This window comes from Megascapheus bottae, chromosome 16 (assembly GCF_031878675.1).
Source record: "Megascapheus bottae isolate mThoBot1 chromosome 16, mThoBot2.hap1, whole genome shotgun sequence".
NCBI classification, from domain to species: Eukaryota; Metazoa; Chordata; class Mammalia; order Rodentia; family Geomyidae; genus Megascapheus; species Megascapheus bottae.
The window spans coordinates 6,614,385-6,634,297 of NC_143524.1; the positions used below are offsets into that span (position 1 = coordinate 6,614,385).

At 48.4% G+C, this 19,913-nt stretch overlaps 1 protein-coding gene and 1 long non-coding RNA gene across 2 annotated transcripts; one reads left to right on the forward strand and one right to left on the reverse strand.

Moving 5' to 3' along the window:
- The first annotated feature begins 282 nt into the window (after positions 1-282).
- Positions 283-15,685, forward strand: LOC150052471 (uncharacterized). Its single transcript, XR_016538023.1, has 3 exons — positions 283-784; positions 12,724-12,968; positions 14,736-15,685. It is a non-coding gene; the product is annotated as an uncharacterized LOC150052471 (long non-coding RNA).
- A 2,178-nt stretch (positions 15,686-17,863) lies between these two features.
- Positions 17,864-19,712, reverse strand: Scgb1a1 (secretoglobin family 1A member 1). Its single transcript, XM_090348678.1, has 3 exons — positions 19,602-19,712; positions 18,750-18,937; positions 17,864-18,028 (listed from the first exon to the last, which is right to left on the reverse strand). Exons 1-3 carry the CDS (start codon positions 19,654-19,656, stop codon positions 17,948-17,950), a joined length of 324 nt encoding a protein of 107 aa, XP_090204804.1. The 5' UTR covers positions 19,657-19,712; the 3' UTR covers positions 17,864-17,947.
- Positions 19,713-19,913: the final 201 nt, after the last annotated feature.

The window sequence follows — 19,913 nt, forward strand, 5'->3', positions numbered from 1 at the left end:
TCTCCTCTTCCCTCCACCTGGAGACAGCAGTCGGCTCAGGGTGGGCATTTTCTGCTTTCTGCGTAGGATTGAGGCTGTAGGTTTCGGGCAGGACACAGGCCCGAGGAAGCTGGGCCCTCTTCCAGTACCCCTGACTCAGTTCCTTGTGGTCAGATTTTATTTTTTCATCCGAAGTGTTGTGAAATCCCAGAACTCCAGCCACGCCTACACATCAACTCTGAACATATCCATGGAACTTTCCAGTTCTAAGTAGGAGAACTAGACAGATCTCCTTACCTGCACACTTGGTGATCCTTCCTCCTTGCACCCCTTCCCTCTTTATTTTTTGAAGGTTGTGGGGCTTGAACTCGATGCTTGTGTGTTGTCCCTGAGCTTTTCTTGTTGGAGGCTAATGCTCTCCTAATTTGAGGCACAGTGTACCACTTCCTACTTTTTCTGTGATTAATTGGAGATAAGTATCTCATGGCCTTTCCTGCCTGGGCTGGCTTAGAACCATGATCTTCAAATCTCAGCCTCCTGAGTGGCTGGGACTCCAGGCTTGAGTCACACACTTCTTTGCCCTTGGTGTGGGGGAATTTTGAGAAATGCTGTATCACTAGCCATCCCAGTTTGTTCTGGACTGTCCTGGCTTTAACACCACAAGTCCTGTCTTCCAAGAAATTCCTCACTCAGTCCAAACCAGGCAGTGTGGTCTGCCTAGGTCTTCTGGCCTAGTTCTACAATCCTGAGTGTCCAGCTTTCTTGGTGCCGGCGGCCAGAGGGATATGGGCTTCACACTCCGTTGGTAAGTCCTTGTTGGAGTCTTTCAGTAGATCTGAAGCATTTTAGATGACCCCAGGTGAGTCTCCTGTGGGTAGTTTGCATGCCTTGTGCCAAAAGCCTTGGAGAAAGCAGGCAGCTTCTGCCTTAAGGGTCTCAGAACTCAGGCAGGGGGGAAGCAGGCAGGGGGAGGCAGGCAGGGAATTAACTGGCCTTGATATGCAGCAAAATGAGAACTGTAACATTAATACTTGGTCAGTTTTTTTCCCTCTCCTCCCACCCTCCAATGTAATTCCAAGTTCACAAAGCCTGGCTTTGTTCAATAAAAGGGTGGCTTGGTGTTTTCTGGCTGGGAGCCTAGAGGAGGGTGTGTGGAGTGCAAAAAGCGTGTGTCCACTCCAGATCCCACCAGCTCAGGCCAGGACACCAGGAGGGGGAGGAAGTAGCCTTGCTCTCGTTCTCCCTAGTCAGCCACCCCACTAGTTGGCTGCTGTCATCCTAGCTACTCACTCTGGAGGCTGAGATCTGATGATCATGATTTGAACCCAACCCAGACAGGAAAGTCCACTTGACTCTTATCTCCAATTATCCAGAAAAAGTAGGAAGTGGAGCTGTGGCTCAAGTGGTAGAGTGCTAGCCTTGAGCAAAAAAAGGGCTCAGGAAAAGTACCCAGGCCCTGAGTTCAAGTCACAAGACCAGCATAAAAACAAACAAGGGACTTAGAGTCATCCTTGAGTACATAGGAAAGAAATGGTGGCTATCGGAAGCACTTGTGCCACTTAGCTGAGTGTGTGTGTGTGTGTGTGTGTGTGTGTGTGTGTGTGTGTGTGTGTGCGCGCGCGTGCGCACTAGTACTGGGGGCTTGAACTCAAAGCCTGAAGCTCTTGCTTGACTTTTTCTGCTCAAGGATGCCACAGCTCCAGTTTCAGCTTTTTGCTGATGATTAGAGCTCAGTGTCTTGGATTTGTCCACACAGGTTGACTTCAAACTGAGATCCTTCGATCTCAGCCTGAGTGGATCCTCAGGTGAGAGTAGCTAGGATGACAGGCCTGAGCCACACACGTAGCTTGCCTGATTAGCGGAAATTCTATGCATAAGCCACCATCCCAATTATTCATCAGCAGCAGTTTGCTCCGGTGAAGGTGAGGACCTGAGTGTAGGGTTGGTGTCTGGGAAGTGCCCTGGACCTGAGACAGCATGGAGGAGCGTCAAGGAGGCAGCCTGGCTCTGACTCCATACTTTGCCTGGGCCTATGTTCCTCACATACTTTCTCTTGTTGATTTTCTTTGAACTGAAGCCTTGCTACAAAGATTGTTCTAATTTGGGTGTGTGTGTGTGTGTGTGTGTGTGTGTGTGTGTGTGTGTGTGTGTATGTCCTGGAGCTTGAATTTAGGGCCTGAGCATTGTTCCTAATATTATATTGTTATTATTATTATTATTATGTTGATTGTGGGGCTTGAACTCTGGGCCTGGGTGTTGTCCCTGGCTTGTCCACTAAAGGCCTTACCCCTGGAGCCACAGTGCCACTTCTGGTTTTCTGGTGGTTAACTGGAGATAAGAGTCTCACAGATTTTAGTGCCCGGGCTGGCTTTGAACCACGATCTCAGCCTGCTGAGTAGCTAGGATTACAGGTGTGAGCCACTGCGCCCAGCTGTTCCTGATCTTTATAAGTGCCTGGTTTTGATGGAAGAGAGATGGGACCAAAATCTTCCTTTCCCTGTGGGGGTGGTTAGAATAGAAGAGCAGGCTTGAGAATCTCTTTACCATGAAGAGTACTAATTTTTTTTTAATTTTCATTTTAGTGTCAGGGTGATGGATAGAGGGGTTATAGTTACTAATTTAAAAAAACTGTAGTATTTGCCTAGCTGAGATAGATTTTTTTTTTTTTTGGCCAGTCCTGGGGCTTGAACTCAGGGCCTGGGCACTGTCCTTGGACACTTCTTTTGCTCAAGGCTAGTGCTCTGCCACTTGAGCCACAGTGCCCCTTCTGGCTTTTTCTGAGTATGTGGTACCTTGGAATTGAACCCAGGGCTTCATGCATGCCAAGCAAGCACTCTACCACTAGGCCACGCTCCAGGCCCTGAGATAGATTTTTATTTCAGGACAGCAGCTCCAGGTTAAAAGAAAAAAGTTGTAACACCGGGTGCTGGTGGCTCATTCCTGTAATCCCAGCTTTTCAGGAGGCTGAGCTCTGAGCATCATAGTTCAGTGCTCACCAGGGCAGGAGAGTCCGTGAGACTCTTATCTCCAATTAACCACCTGAAAGTTGGAAGCAGTGCTGTGGCCCAAAGTGGTGGAATGCTGGCCTTGGTCACAAAAGCTCAGGGACAGTATCAAGGCCCGGAGGTCAACCCCACAACCGACAAAGCAAAGTTCTAGGGCCAGGTGCTTGTGGTTCATGCCTGCAATTCTAGCTACTCAGGAGGCTGAGATCTGAGGATCATGATTCAAAGCCAGCCTGGGCAAGAAAGTCCAAGAGACTCTAGAAATAGAGGTGTAGCTCAAGAGGTAGAGCTCCAACCTGGAGCAAAAGAGCCAAGCGAGAGTGTGAGGACCTAAGTTCAAATGCCAGTACCAGCACATACACACAAAGAAATTATAGGACCAACTTTCTTTCTTGTCAGTCTTGGGATTTGAACTCTGGGCTTGGGTGATATTGCTGAGCTCTTCAACTCAAGGCTGCTGCTCTACCCCTTGAGCCACAGTGCCATTTCTGGTTTTCTGGTAGTTAATTGGAGATAAGAGTCTCATGGACTTTCGTGCCTGAGCTGGCTTTGAACCATGATCCTCAGATCTCAGCCTCCTGAGTAGTTAGGATGACAGGCGTGAGCCACTGGCGCCGGCCTGAATGCGTCTTTCTGTTGTAAGCTTTAGCCCAAATGCTTTGCCATGAGTCACCTCATTTAGTTCCATCTTACAGATGAGAGAAGGGGAGATCATCCCGCAGCATCAGAGCTGACACAACGCAGATGTCAGATCTGTGCAGTCGACGGCTCCCAGGCCTCCCTAAACCTCAGTGTCCTCATCTGGAACATTCCTTTGCAGGGTGTTTTATTAGATGGGGGCTGGGGGGGATGGGGAGATGCATATAAAATGCTTGGCACAGTGCCTGGAACTTTATAAGACCTCAAAATGGGTTAGTCATTGTTATTTTCGTTGCTATGATCTTTTTTTTCAAGCTTCCCTGGGCATGCCAGGTGCTGGGTTGTTAGTACCTTTGAAATCTGGTGGGGTGGCATGGGTGGGCTGGGCTGGTAGAGCTAGCCCCTGCCAGGAGGGTGTAGAAGAATTGCATTTCCTGCATCTGGAAGGAGGGCTCTCTGGTTACCATGGTTACAGCCTGGGCACTGGCTCTGTCACTGGCACCTCTCCAGCTCGGGTCTGGGACCTTGTTCCCACCTGGTGCTGGTCCACAGCTGCTTCTCTGAGGTCCCCCTGCCCTCCTCTAGTTTTGGGGGTTTGTGGGGGAGTGGAGTGGGGGGATCTAGTCCTGGGCTCTGTCCCTGAGCTTTTTTTTTGCTCAAGGCTAGTGCTCTACCACTTGAGCTACAGCGTCACTTCCATTTTTTTTTTTGCTGGTTAATTAGAGACGATAATCTCACCGACTGTCCTGCTTGGCTGGGCTGGCAATGATTTTCAGATCTCAGCCTCCTGAGTAGCTGGGATTACAGGTGGAAGCCATTGTGCCTGGCTTTCTAGTTTTAGTTTTATTGCATCCAAGTGGGGGTACAAGGGAAGATGAACTGGGGGGACTGGAGACAAAGCGGGGATTTCTCCCTCTCCAGGGGAGGAAACGAGAGCTAGAAGGCCTTGGCCACAGAAATGAAGAGAGAGAACAGCTATAAGAAATACACTATGGGCCGGGAGTTTGGCCTAGTGGTAGAGTGCTTGCCTAGCATGCACGAAGGCCCGGGTTCGATTCCTCGGTACCACATAGATAGCAAAAAGCCGGAAATGGTGCTGAGGCTCAAGTGGTAGAGTGCTAGCCTTGAGAAAGTCCAAGGACAGTGCTCAGGCCCTGAGATCAAGCCCAGGACTAGCAAAAAAGAAAAAAAAAAAAAGAAATATACTAGAGGGGCCGGGAGTTTGGCCTAGTGGTAGAGTGCTTGCCTAGCATGCACAAAGGCCTGGGTTTGATTCCTCGGTACCACATACATAGAAAAAAAGCCAGAAGTGGTGCTGTGGCTCAAGTGGTAGAGCTCTGGCCTAAGGAGAGTGCTCAGGCCCTGAGATCAAGCCCAGGACTAGCAAAAAAGAAAAAAGAAATATACTAGAGCCGGATGTGGTGGCTCACGCCTGTAATCCTGGCTGCTCAGGAGGCTGAGATATGAGGATAATGGCTCAAAGCCAGCCTGGGGAAGAAAAGCTGTGAAATTCTTAGCTCTAATCAATTATCAGAAAACTAGAAATGGTAGAGCACTAGCCTTGAACAAAAAAGCTCAGGGATAGTGCCCAGGCTGGGAATTCAAGCACCACAACTGACAAGAAAGAAAGAAAGAAAGAAAACAGAAAGAAAGAAAGAAAGAAAGAAAGAAAGAAAGAAAGAAAGAAAGAAAGAAAAATACTAGAATTGGGTGCCAGAGGCTCATGCCTATAATCCTAGCTATTCAGAAGGTTGAGATCTGAGGATGATGGTTCAAAGCCAGCTTGAGCAGACAAATTTATAAGATTGTTATCTCCAGTGAACCAGCAAAAAGCTAGAACTGAAGATATGATTCAAGAGAATTAGTATTGAGTAGTTCAAGCCCTAGGACCAGGGCAAGAAAAGGGGTATCAAGAGGAGAAAGAGAGTAGACATTTGAAGCTAGGTGGGATAGTTGAATCCCAGGCCCTGAAAGAGATATAGAGATGAGACCGAGAGCAGGGATGGAGTAGGAAGAATTCCTTGAGAAAACTCTCAGATCCTTCTTGGACAGGAGGGTGAAATGAGAAGGTGTGAAGCTCTCAACAAATAGACATCTCATTTAGTGATGGGACTCACAACCTGGACTGTTCTTCCATCTCTGTTTTAGTATTCTAGTAGAATAGATTTTTTTTGCGGGGAGGAACCCCTCTGGAAGTCCAAGCACAAATGCCCATTCTTGACATTATTATTATTATTCTTTTGCCAGTCCTGGGGCTTGAACTCAGAGCCTGTGCACTGTCCCTGAGCTTCTTTCGTGCAATGCTAACACTCTTATTTGAGCCATAGCACCTCATCTGGCCTTTTCTGTATGTGGTACTGAGGAATTGAACCCAGGGCTTCAAGCATGCTAGACAAGCACTTTGCCACTAAGCCACATTCCCAGTCCATTGTTCAAGACATAGGAGTTGCCCAGTTCACAGCCAGGGGTGTGGTTATATTGGATGCAGTTTCAGAGGGCACAGGGTCGCCTGAGCCAGTGCACCTGCCTTCATCCAAGGAGTCAGATCAGCAGCAGGCTGGAGGGGCCGAGCCCCGAGTTCACCAGGCAGAAACTTGGGGTCCTGGGTTCATTGGCATCCTCTAAGCCATAGCTTCATTTTGGGATGGTTGGCTGGGGGCAGCTTGTCTCTGCTGACCTCTGGATCCCCAAAGAAAAAGAAGCTGAATTTCATTTCCCTTCTCCAGTAGCCCAGCCTGAGTGAGCCCGACTGCTTCCCACAGCCAGTATAGCAGAGTGGTATTCACTTAGTTAAATTTATTTATTCATGTTTTTCCAGCCCTGGGGCTTGAATTCAGGGTCTGAGCAGCCCCTTAGCTTTTCCCCTCAAGGCTGGGACTCTACCATTTGGGCCACAGCTCCACTTCTAGCTTTTTGGTGGCTTATTACTCTAAAGAGTCTCATGGACTTGCCTGCCCAAGCTGGCTTTGAACCGAGATTCTCAGATCCCAGCCTCCTGAGTAGCCAGGTTTCCAAGCGTGAGCTGCAGGCACCTGGCGTCATCACTCCAGACTCTGATTCTGCATTTCTGCCATCATGCCCCTTGTTTTGGAGAAATGATAGCGTGGAGCCCGCTCATAAGTTGGGGAACCAAATCTTTCTCGTCTGTTTATTCCCATGGTAGCTATGGATACAACACAAAGCAAACAGAATTTTGACTAGATCCATGAGCCCAATATTTCACATCATTTAAGGCTGCTGTCTATGACGCGGGAGGCATAAAACATAACGTTATGTGAAAATAAATAATGGTCCCGTAGGAGGGAAAAAATGTGCATTTTTAAGAAAAAGTTCTTAGCCAGAATGTTCAGAGACCACACTGGTCTGACTCATGTGGGCTCTGTGTCTTCCTGGCAGCATCGTTTAGCAAGGCCATTCAGTGCTGTCTCTGGGGTGTGAGTTTGGAAGAGACATGTTTTCTTCCAAGGTCACCTTCATCTTTGTCAGGAGCCGGGGAGGGCTTTGTGTTAAGTGGAAGGTGAGGGTCAGTATTCCTTTAGTCCCTGCTGTTGCTATTCCAATCAGCTGTGTCTGGTCCTAGGCTGACTCACTCGTACTCTGCTTCACCTTCTCTAACGTGGGATGGGAGTGGGGGGGAGCTCAATGCATGTATGCCTGTGAGCGTGTCTGCTACAGCCACGTACAGCCATGTATCAGCACATCTGGAACTGATGAGTTGATCAGCAAACTCACTTGGAATGTGTCCATGATGCATTCTGCAGAAAAGAAGCCCCAAATGTGTCTTTGCTCTTAACAAACCAGAGTTCAGGCTTGTAATTCTAGCTCCTCGGGAGGCTGAGATCTGTGGGTCACAGTTCAAAGCCAGCCTGGGCAAGAAAGTCAAAGAGACACTTATCTCCAATAAACTACTGAGAAAGATCCAGTAGTGCTGTGGCTCAAGTGGTAGAGTGCTACCCTTGAACACAAAGAGGCTGAAGGACAGAACCCTGGCCCTGAGTTCAAGCCCCAGAACAGGCAAAGAAAAAAAAAGAAAAGAAAAGAAAAGAAAAATAGACAGGTGCCTCTAATTGTAGATACTCAGGAGACTGAGATCTCAGGATTGCGGTTTGAAGCCAGCTAGGGCAGAAAAGTCTCTGAAATTTTTATCTCCAAAAAATTACTCAAAAAACAACAAAAAAGGGGCCAGGAGTTTGGTCTAGTGGTAACATGCTTGCCTAGCATGCATGAAGACCTGGGTTTGATTCCTCGGTACCACATACATAGAAAAATAGCCGAAAATGGTGCTGAGGATCAAGGGTAGAGCTCTAGCCTTGAGAAAGTCCAAGGACAGTACTCAGGCCCTGAGCTTAAGCCCAGGACTGGTAAAAAAAAAAAAAACTAAAAAACAAAAAACAACAACAAAAAAACAAACCCAGAAGTGGTGCCGTGGCTCAAGTGGTAAAGCGCTGGCCTTAAACTTGAAGCGGCAGGCCCAGAGTTCAAGCCCTAGGACTGGCAAAAATTAAAAAAACAAATCAGAACTTAGCTGGAGACAGAAAAAGGGACACTGCGGAGATAAATAGAGATAAATAGGGCCGGTGTGAGGCCTGGGCCCCCCCTTCCCCACAGTGTTGACACGCTGGTGCTGGGTGGGGCCCAGTCAGCCGGCCCTGCTCCAGCCTCCTGGCCTCCAGAGGAGAAAGGAGAATCTGGAACTCATTGTGTGGTTGTTTCTAATTTCCTTCTGCTTTCGAGATCCTCTTCTAAGGAAAGAACAATGCCTCAAACAGCCAGGCTCAGGCTTCCTTGCTTGGGCATTTGCCAGCTGTGGGTGGCTGGTGCCCGGGAAAAGACAATGAGCCAGCACTTAGGTAACAGATGGCTTGAGTCTATCCTCAGAGAAACGCTGGGGACAGTGAGGATGGGTTGAGTCTCAGTTGATAGAACACTCCCCGCCCCCACCCCGCCCTGTTCAGCCCCAGTACAAATTTTATCTGTTGATTTCTATTATATGTATATGTATATATGTATACAGTGCCAATCCTGGGGCTTGAACTCAGAGCCTGCATGCTGTCTCTTAGCTTTTCTGCTCTAGCATTTGAGCCACAGTTCCACTTCTGACTTTTGCTGGTTGGAGATAAGAGTTTCACAGACTTTCCTGTCCTGGCTGGTTCGAACCAGGATCCTCAGATTCACCTCCTGTGTAGCTAGGATTATAAACATGAGCCACCAGCACCCGGGTGGTATGTTTTGCTTTTTTTTTTTTTTTTTGCCAGTCCTGGGACTTGAACTCAGGGCCTGGGCACTATCCCTGAGCTTTTCTTGCGCAAGGCCAGCACTCAATCACTTGAGTCACAGAGCCACTTCTGGCTTTTTCTGTTTATATGGCTTTCAGGACTCGAACCTAGGGCTTCATGCACGCTAGGCAAGCACTCTGCCACTAAGCCACATTCTCAGTCTGGCTAGTGTGTTTTGTCTTAAACTTTCCCTGTTTGCCAAGAAATGATAGTGGTTGCATAACTCTAGGCTTTTTTCAGAGAAAGCTGCAGAGGCCTAGCTCGTGGCCACACCTAGATTTGCAGAAAAGAGACTGCTCTGTGCCCTCCCAGCGGCCGCAGCCTGAGGACAGTAGTGGCTCCACTGGATTCAGCTCAAAGACCACTGCCTGGGGAGGCCTGGTGCTGAGCCTGCCATTGGCATAGGAGGGCCTTGTAATGTGTGCTGGGGCAGGGGACAAGGTCCAGGGTGGCGTCTGAAGAGTAGGGTGGGGTTTCCTCCTTCCTTTGCTGTCTTCTTACTTGGCTGTATTCATTCATTCATGTTTATTTGTTTATTTATTTTTGTTGGTTGTGAGGCTTGAACTAGGGGTCTGGGCGCTATCCCTGAGACTCTTTGTGTTTAATGCTAGTTCTCTACCACTTCAGCCACTGCACCACTTCTGGTTTTTGAGTGGCTCATTGGAGATAAGAGTTTCAAGGGGACTTTTCTGCCAGGGCAGGCTTTGAACCACAATTCTCAGATCTCAGCTTCCTGAGTAGCTAGGATTACAGGCATGAGCTACTGGTGCCTGGCTTTGGTTGTTTCTTTATACATTTTTGTGTACTCATCAACCTTTCTGGGATCTACTTTTATCACTAGGAAAAGGTGTGGCTGCAAAAAATGATGGACCTTTTGTGCAAGGAGGCAAGAGAGAGATGCTGATGGCTCATGCCTGTAATCCTGAAATCTAAGGATCACAGTTCAAAGTCAGCCTGAGGCAGTAGTCTGTGAAACCAGCAAAATGCTATGCTGTTGGGGTGGCTCAAGTGGAAAAGTACCAGCTGTGAGCAAGAGAACTGAGCATGCATTCAAGACCCTTAGTTCAAACCTTAGTTTCAGCAAAAGAAGAGAAGAGATGTAAGAAGACACAGAATTTCCATGTGTATGTCACTTTAGTGTCATCCTCTCTGTTTCTGCTACATCCACAAGCCATCTTCACTGTTGTTGATTTTTTATTTAGTTTTTATTTTTTTTGTGCCACGAATCAAACCCAGGGCCTTCCACGTGCCAGCCAAACTGTATACCATTGAGACACATCTCTAGGCCTCGAGTTTTTGTTTTTGTAGGTTGGGGGGTTGAATTCTGGGCCTGGGCATTGTCCCTGAGCTCTTCAGCTCAAGGCTAGTGCTCTACCACTTGAGCCACAATGCCATTTCTGGTTTTCTGGTGGTTATTGGAGATAAGAGTCACATGGACTTTCTGCCTAGGCTGGCTTTGAACCATTATCCTCAGATCTCAGATTCCTGAATAGCTAAGATTACAGGCATGAGCCACCTGTGCCCAGCCAGGGGTTTTGTTTTTGTTTCTTATCTTTGTCAGCCCTGAAGCTTGAACTCAGGGCCTGGGCACTGTTCCTGAGTCTTTTGTTCAAGGCTAATGCCCTACCTCTTTAAGCCACAGCCCTACTTCCGGTTTTCTGGTGGTTAATTAGAGATAAGAGTCTCACAGACTTTCTGCCCAGGCTGGCTTTGAACCATGATCCTCAGATCTCAGCCTCCTGAGTAGTCGGGATAACAGATGTGAGCCACCAGCTCTTGGCTCAGTGTTTTTCTAATATGCACAGAACAATACATAACTGTAAATATATTTATCGTGTATCACCAACTTCTTCCACTGCTTGTGGAAGTTCTTGGCACAGGCCTTACAAACAACTGTGTCTCTAGGCATGTCTGAAGGCTGTGTGTGTAAACCTGATATAGATAAAGATGAATGCCTGGCCCCAGTGGCTCACACCAGTAATCCTAGCTACTCAGGAGGCTGAGATCAGAGGATCTCAGTTATTTTTTTTTTCCAGTCCTGGGGCTAGAACTCAGGGCCTGAGCACTGTCCTTGGGCTTTCCTCAAAGCTAGCCCTCTACCACTTGAGCCATAGCACCTCTTCTGGCTTTTCTATGATGTGGTTCCAAGGAACTGAATCCAGGTCTTTGTGCATGCTAGGTAAGCACTCTACCACTAGGCCAAACTCCCAGCCAGGATCTCAGAAAAGTCGGGGTTAACCAGCAAAAAGCCAGAAGGGGAGCTGTGGCTTAAGCAGTAGGATGCCAGCCTTGAGCAAAAGAGCCAAGCAAGAGCTTGAGGCCCTGCCTTCAAACCCCCTCCCCTCTGCCCAAAGATGCTCCAGGAATGGCAGACCACCTCCCCGCCCCCCCCCCCAGCATGGCCGCCTCCTTTCTGCCCAGCTCTCCCCTGTCTCCCTTGGCCAGGGGTGGCCAGGTGGCATAGCTGTCCTTCCCTTTTGGATTACAGGATTGCACTAAGAGATGATCCTGACCTGAGTCATCACGAAACACCTGGATGCAGACAGTTATCATCTTGGTTCACTAGAGGCTTGGGAGAGAGAGTGGATGTGAGGGAGTGAGTGGGTGTGTGGGTGCTGAGACTTGGTGCTTGCTCTGCTTAGCCTTGGCTTGTCTCTGGCATGGTGGAAAGACTGGGAGGGAGAAAGGAACCTGGTGAAGCAATTCTGGGCGCCTGGTGGGACTGCGAGTTCTGCCCTAGGCCATGGAATTTTGACTTCCTGTTTGGCCTGGCATGTGTTCCCCCATATTTTCGGCTCTCACACATCCTCTCCCTCCCCCTCTCAGGATCCGTTTCCTCAACTGCAAAATTGAGGGGGTTGCATGAGATCATATCTATGGCCTCTTTAACCTTGAACAAAGTGACGATTCCATCTCCCAGCCACCTCCCCTCCTCCTCTATACTTTCCTCTTGGGCCTGTGGACTTGAGAGCAAGAAGAGGGGTGAGGAGGAGAAGGGAGGACAGCCCCTCCTCACCCTCAAAAATGGTTCAAGAATGGTCAATAGTACAGAGGTTGACATTCCTTGTTTGGGGTATAAGATAGAGAAAGGAGGGAGAAAAGAAAAAGACTGAAAACGCAAATGCATAAGTTCCCTATAAATGTTTCCGAGTGGGAAATTTGAGGGAGAAAATAAAACGCGTACAGAGGATATTACAAAGGGCGGAAGAGAAAAGTGAGCAAGGGCTGAGCGCTGGTGGCTTACGCTTGTCGTCTTAGCTACTCAGAAGGCTGAGATCTGAGGATAATGGTTCAAAGCCAGCCTGGGCAGAAAGTCTGTGAGACTCTTATCTCCAATTAACCACCAGAAAACTGGAAGTGGTGCTGTGACTCACAGTGGTAGAGCACTAGCCTTGAGAAAGAGAGCTCAGGGACAGTGCCTGGGGCCAGAGTTCAAGTCCCATGACTGACCAAACAAAAAACAGCAATAGCAAAACAAAACCAAAAACTTATCTCAGTTATTTGATTGAACACTCAAAAATTATGGGGTTTTTTTCCATCTCTTTTCTACAGGTGCCAGCCCCTGTCTAGAACCTAGCCTGTGGACAGACATCGGCTTTCCTCATGCTTCCTTCCCCCTCTTGTTATACAGAAAGTAACTGTGACCCACCCAGAACCCACAAACCCGATCCCCAAATCTGTTACTTCGGCTTAGTTTCCATGCTCTCTCAAGCAGATGAAGAGGCAGGAGGGACACGGTCCCAGCCCAAGCAAGCAGTCTCCCATGCATGAGGAGAAACACACCAAGTGTGTGGACTAAAACTGTTTTTGTTGCTGTTGTACAGGGCTGTAGCAGTTGCCGGGAAGAAAACCGCCCCCTCTGAAGGCTGTTTTTGTGACTGTTCTTTGCAGCATTGTTCTAAAAAAGGGAAATTACATCTTTCTGTGCCAAAGGAAATAAAACACCTGCCGTTAAAGGAATATCTTCCATGAGGTGGCTTTTCACAGCACTCACGATTATGCCCATGACTGATTCTGGGTAGAGCCTGGACTTGCCAGGAGACGGGGCATTCGTGGGTTTGCAGCTAAGGTGAGGGGGTGGGGCTGGTAATGAGGTGCACTGATCTATTTAATGCATGTTTCTTGGGCATCCATTCTGTGTCAGCCCTGTTGTTTTGTTTTGCTTTTGGAGAAAAGGCCTTACTAGGTAGTCCAGGCCGGGACCCACATTCCTCCGAAATGCCGGGAGTACAGGCATGAGTCACTACATTTTGGCTACCACTGGTGGGTTTAGCTCCGTTTTCCTCCCCTGGGTTGTTACCATTGCTGGGATGAGTGGCTATAGGCAGGTCACTTTTTTTTTTTCTTTTGTCATTTGGTTTTGTTGTTACTGGTTTTTAGTTTCCTTCATTTTTCAGCACTTGACGGCTGCTTCCCCACTACAGAGGAGCCAGCGAATCTCAGCCCATTCCATCCCTCTGTTTCCTTCTCCCAGCCCTCTCCCCCCCACATCTTTCCTTTTATCTCCTTTTGGTATGGGGAGTACTGACACTTAACTCCACGCCTTTTGCTCTTATTTAGTGTTTTCTTTCACCCTTCTACTTGACTTACATCTCCACTTTCAGCTTTTTGTTGGTTAACTGGAGATAAGAGGCTCATAGAGTTTTCTGCCCAGACTGGCTTTGATCCTCACATCTCAGCCTTTTGATTAGCTAGGATTACAGAAGTGAGCCACCAGTGTTGGGTTAGAAATGTTATTTTCAGCATGTCAGTGAATATATTCCCTCAGGCATAAGGCTATTCACAATGTCCTGTCTGAGGTACAATCTGAAATTGTTTTGTGCTGATACATGTTAAATGATATTTTTGCACTGTCTGGTTAATATTTAACCAGATATTTTATCAACATTGGGTATAATTGCAAGACAATCAGGCCTTGGAATTTATCAAGCATGAGCAGAATACATTGCAGATAGATTTGTAGTGTAAGAAGAATTTGATTTTGTAATCTGATTTCATCTTTACCTAGAAACAAGAAAGAACAGGGACAGGACTAGAGCTGTCTTAGGTAAAAGCTCAAGCCCTTACTTGGCTTAGGGGCCAAAGGAGAGACCCTGAATTCTACCCCAAGTAGAGAAAGAGGGAGAGAGTCCGGGGTCCAAGGTCATCTCTGTGGGGCCAAGTGGATATTGATGTGTTTTTCTCTGGAAGCAGAGACATAGAATAAAATAGGTTTAAATTCTGTGGGGTGGTGTGTGTGTGTGTGTGTGTGTGTGTGTGTGTGTGTGTGTGTGTGTGCGCGCGCGCGCGCGCGCGCGCGTGTGCATACAAGCACTGGGGCTTGAATTCAAGGGCTTGTGTTCTTGCTTAGGTATTTGGTTTTGTTTTGTTCAAAGCTGGACCTTTACCACTTAAGCCACCACTCCCTTTACAGCCTTTGCTGGTTAACTGGAGCTAAGAGTCTCTTGGACTCATCTGCTGAGGCTGGCTTTGAACGACAGCTACTCAGAAGGCTGAGATCTACGGATCAAGGTTCAAAGCCAGCGTGGGCAGAAAACTGCCCATAAGACTTTTATGTCCAATAAACCACTCAAAAACCAGAAGTACAGCTACGGCTCAACGTGGTAAAAAAAAAAAAAAAAGCTCAAGGACAGCACAGCCTTCAGGCCCTGAAATTTAAGCCCCATACCCACCACCACCACCACCACCACAAAAGACCAACAGGATCTCGTGGTAGGCTGGGCACCCATCTCACTGCCATGATCCAAGAACAGATCTAGGCTGGTCATCCTGCTTGCTTAGCTGGATGGATCTGCAGATCGTTTTGCTTGCGCTTAGTATGGTTTTCTAATTCTAGGTTGTTGGTGGAAATGTGCTGGATGGCTAGTTCTTTTCATGACTCACCCTCACATTCTTCTCTGTTGGTATACTTGGCAAGCCCTCCGAGGACTGTCTTCCTAATTACACCTCGCAGGATGCATTGTTGGTTTGCCCCTATCATTTCCAATGGAGGTTTCTTTTATCATCTATCTGAAGGATTTGGAGCAGGGTGAATTACTACCCACAGAATCCCCTGGTATTCATAAACAGCTTGCCTGGGGCCAGCGCTAATCCAGACATCATTGTAGCCTCCTCATCTTGATAGAGTTGATGAGGGCTGGTTTAGCTTCCTCTTCCGGCCTCATGAGTCATGTAGAGTTTTGTTTTTCCCCCCTGCCAGGCTAACCTCGAGTGTCTCACATGTAAAACAGCAGCTTTTCTGATACTCTGGTGAGTCTAGGATGTAACGGACATGTGCTTGTTCTGTGGGTGTTAAGAGGAAGACTGGAGACTGGTTCTTCGGAGTTGAGTCAGGTATAGTGATGATGATGATGATGGCAGTGGATAAATTAAGAAAAGAGAAAAAAAAAAGAAAATCTAGCTGGGCGCTGGTGACTCATGCCAGTAATACAAACTATGCAGGAGACAGATCTGAAGATCATGGTTCAAAGCTGGCATAGGCAGAAAAGTATGAGTCTTCTTGCCCATTAAGCCAGAAGTAGAGCTGTGGCTCAAGTGGTACAGCAGTAGCCTTGAGTGGAAAAAGCTTAGGGACAGCCTTCAAACCTTAAATTGAAGCCCCAGTACTGGCACAAAACAAACCAAAACAAAACCCCTTCAAATATATTTCTTTGTGTTAAAGTAACTCACCTCATGCCCCTTGAGGCAGACACCTCTGGGACAGGATTATATTTCGTTTGAGTCTATGGTATCTGCATTGTATTTGCCTAAGGTAAATATTTCTCTAGTCGTGAACATGTCATTAAAATTCTGAACCTTTTATGGCCCTGGATTCTTATCATTTAAATAATACTCACCTAAATGGACAGTCCACCTGGGAGACAAAGGTATGTGCCTGGCCGATGACTTGGGTCCAGAAGAATTCCGGGCTCTGGATGTCAGGGAGTGGGGGAGGGGGCAGGGAAGATGCCAGCCTCAGGGCCCCACCTGATGCAAAGAATGTCTTTGGAAATTGCCAGTCCCCCCCCCCCCATCCCGCCCTGGAATTTTTACAATTTCAGTCCCTCCTTGATGGCAGACAATGAAGAACTGGGTGTGGCTGCTTTACAGTGTGTGTGGGGGGGTGGGGAGGTGAATTTTTCTCCTCAGTATCGATTAATTTCCTGGCTCTGAGATTCCGATCACCGCCTTAGGAGGAGTGGGGAGGAATTGGGGTCTGCACTTTGGGTTGGTATCCAGTAGCCATTGTGCAAACGACTGCTGTGGAGTAAGCAATCGATTAGAGTTATGACGCTGTGACTTGTGCTTCAAGACTTGAAAAACCAGGCAGGTGGAGGTCGAAGGTCAGCTGCCAGCTCCTCTTAATCCTCAGGGGCCATCACCTGGTCTACATTCTGTTCCACTTGCCCTTGGAGGAGTCTGGGAGTGGAATTAATGCAACTTCCCCTCCCCAACCCCCAAACTAACAGGTCACGCAATCACAGCGTCATCTGTGTGACAGTCCCTGCTTTCCCTCAGAGTTCTAATTCCATAAAAGCTTCCAAAATCAAATTAAGAAAAAGACATCAGGTAGAGGACACAAGATCCCTTAGGAGTCAAGTTGGAGGTTAAGTGCAGGTTTAGAGCCAGCCAGGCTCAAGGCCTCCAGACAGCGTGGTCCACACTGCCCCCTAGTGGCGGCCTTGCCAGCCCTCCCACGTGGCTCCTGGAAGCTGGCAGAAGGCAGATGGGTAATTGGGTTGTTTTTTTTTTTTTTTAGGGGTGGTGTGTGGGGGTTTAAATGGACATGGAATCTTTTCAGGACAAGTTGTATTGTTCTCGGGTTCTTTTTTAAATTATAGCCACATATTCATTTTATTTATTTTGGTGCCAATCCTGAGGATTGAGCCTAAGACCTGAATGCTGTCCTTTAGCTTTTTTTTTTTTTCTCTCCCTTTTACACTATGATTTGAGCCATAGCTCCACTTCTGGCTTTTTGGTGATAAATTGGAAATAAGAGTCTCACAGACTTTCCTGCAATCTTCAGATTTCAGGGTCCCAAGTAGCTAGGATTGCATGCAGGAGCCACTAGCAGCCGGCTGAGAGTAATACCTGTGTATCTCTATCTTGAGCATCTATCTCTATCTATTAGCAGCTGATGTTTGGCCTGTGCAAAGGGCTTGAAACCGGAAGGCCCAGACTTAAAAAATATCTGTGGATGAAGGGGTTGCAGGAGCTCAGAGACCGCATGGAAGGCTGCTAAGTCAGCTGGGAGCCTGCGCCACAGTCCCCAGGGGTTGTGGCAGCCTGGGACAGTGGTCCTGGGGCCTGTGCACTTGGAGGGACGGAGGATTTGATGCGGAGGGAAGCAGTAAGGAATGGCCCTGAGGCTTCTGACTGGAACAGACCAGGCAAGGGGAAAGGCTAGAGGATGGGGAAGAACGGGGTGAGACTTGGGACCAGGCTGGAGATGGGGAGCTGAGGTGGAGGAGTGGTTAGGTGTAGCAGGAGGGGCTTGAGCTCCCGGCAAGGCAGGTGTCAGGAGCACAGAAGGGAGAAACTTCAGGGGGAGGCTTCTGAGCTTTCTCTGGGCAGAGCTCAGTTGCTCTCTTCCCTTCCCTCTGTCTCTCTTCCTTTCCCGCCCTGTCCCTCTCTTTCCTTCTTTCCCTCCCTCTCCCTTTCTCTCCCTCTCTTCCCCTCCCCCTCCCTCTCTCTCCCTCCCTATCCCTCTCCCTCCCTCCCACCCTGTCTCTCCTCCTTGGCCTGGAAGCTAACCTTGAGCTAGTAGTGCTCTATCACTTGAGCCACAGCATTGTCTAGATTTTTGGGCGGTGGTTAATTGAAGAAAAGAGCCTCACAGACTTTCCCACCCGGTCTGGCTTTGAACCACTATTCTCAGTCTTCTGAGTAGCTCCTTTGCATCTTGCTGTGACTTTTCTTAGCCAGGCTGGGACAAGCCTTCCCCACTCAGGCAGGTGAGTGAGAAGGAGATGGGAGACAAACCAGTAGAGATGCTTGGAGTTTTATTGCAGAGAACATGGACAGATGTGGGGGGGGGGGCAAGGTGACTGTGACAGGGGCTTTTGGCAATTAGACATTTTGGGGTTTGGGATCCACTGAACTTTGGGTTCCTTTATCAGATGTACATAGTGGGCTTTTTAATATTTTGTCCTAAAAGAAAGGAATAAAAACAACATTAATAGTGAGTGAATTTCATACAGACACACTGGCTCACAGAAACTTTTGCAGTGAGACAGTATAGTAAACCCTGAGAGGAGCTAAGAGTATGAGGGCCTCCCCCCCACCAAAAAAAAAATCTAGCAGGTGCTGGTGGCTCATGCCTGTAATCCTAACTACTACTCAGGGGGCTGAGATCTGAGGATCACAGTTCAAAGCCAGCCCAAGGCACCAAAGTCCATGAGACACTTATCTTCAGTTAACTACCAGAAAACCAGAAGTGCTATGGTTCAAAGTGAATGAGTGCTAGTCTTGAGCTGAAGAGTTCAGGAATAGCACCCAGGCTCAGAGTTCGAGCCCCATGATGGGGGGAAAAAAATCTCTCTAGGGTCCAGTGGCATAGCTCACTCCCATAATCCTAGCTCTAACTCAGGAGGCTGAGATCTGAGGATCACAGTTCAAAGCCAGCCCAGGCGGGAAAGCCTGTGGGCCTATTATTTCCAGCTAACCATCAAAATCACTAAACTGTAGCTGTCAAGCCGCAGCCTTGAGTGAAAAAAATAAGGTACAGAGTCCAGCTCTTGAGGTCAAGCCCAGTACTGGCCCCCCAAACAAAAACAAAGCCAATTAAAAAAACCTGTAACCCCAGCCCTTGGAAGGCTGTGGAAGGTGCGGAGAGACTCTATGGCCGTGGAGTGTGAAGAAGGCTGCTTACCGAGAGCTTCATGACATGCACTCGTGTCTCCAGTGGGAGAGTGTCAATCACCTGCTTCATCCGGATGGCCGAGTCTTCGATGGCTCGCTCAGGGTGGAAGGGCTGCAGGGAGCTCTCCAAACCCGAGAGTGTACCCAGTAGGAATTTCTCAAGGACGTGTAGAAAGCTGGGGCAGATCTCTGCAGAAGCTAGAGAGCAGGTACAAGAAATCACGATGAAGCCAGGACCTTGCCCGTGCTTGCCAGCTCTCTGTCAGATGCCAACAGCGGGGGGCCAGTTGACTTTGAACCACCATCCTCAGATCTCGGCCTCCCGAGCAGCTAGGATTTACAGGCGTGAGCCACCAGGGCCTGGTTGAAGTTTTGTTTCTTAAATAGCAATCCTGTTTTCAAGTGGGATTAGAAGAAGCAGAGTGAAAAAGAGCTCGAGAGCCGTGAAGACAAACAGCAAGGGTTGGTTGGGAGACCCCAAACTGAAGGCCGAGTCAATGTTTCTTGACTTCCTGGGGCCTCTCCTGGTCTAGACTTTGGGGGAGCACTCTGCCTAGTCCATTTGCGCCTGACCCCTTCCATCGGTTCCTCCAGGCTTTCTGATCCCCTGAAACTCTTTATTTGTTCCACCAGGGTTTGAACTCAAGGCCTCAGGGTTGCTAGGCTGGCCGTTTACCATGGAGCCAGGCCTTCATCCGCTCTGTACTTTCTGGAATTCTTTCCTTATTTTCCTAACAGCTTGGCTGCTTCCCCCAAGACCCAAGACAGGCCGCCTGGTCATCAGACCCAGGGCACTGGGAATCAGCATTCGCAGCCTCCCTCAGCTTACCCCTTCCTTGGGAGAGGGCGCCTGGGCACTCACCAGAGCTGCAGCACAGGGCCAGGGCAACCAGGGCGAGGGTAGTGGCCAGTTTCATGGTGGAAGGCTGGGGAGGCGTCGGCAGTGAGGATCTAGGGGTCTTGTGCCACTCATAGCACCGGGCATCTTCTTATATGCTCTAGAGCAGCGTGGGGAGGGCAGAGCAGGGGCAGGGACAGAGGGCAGGCCCCACTTAGGAGATGGAATTATTTGCTTGGGCATCTGCTTTGTGAAATTAGTAAATATTTTCTCTTCTCAATCCAGTTTCTGACGTCCTTGAAACTGAACTCCCACAATGGGTCACTTGGGGGAAAG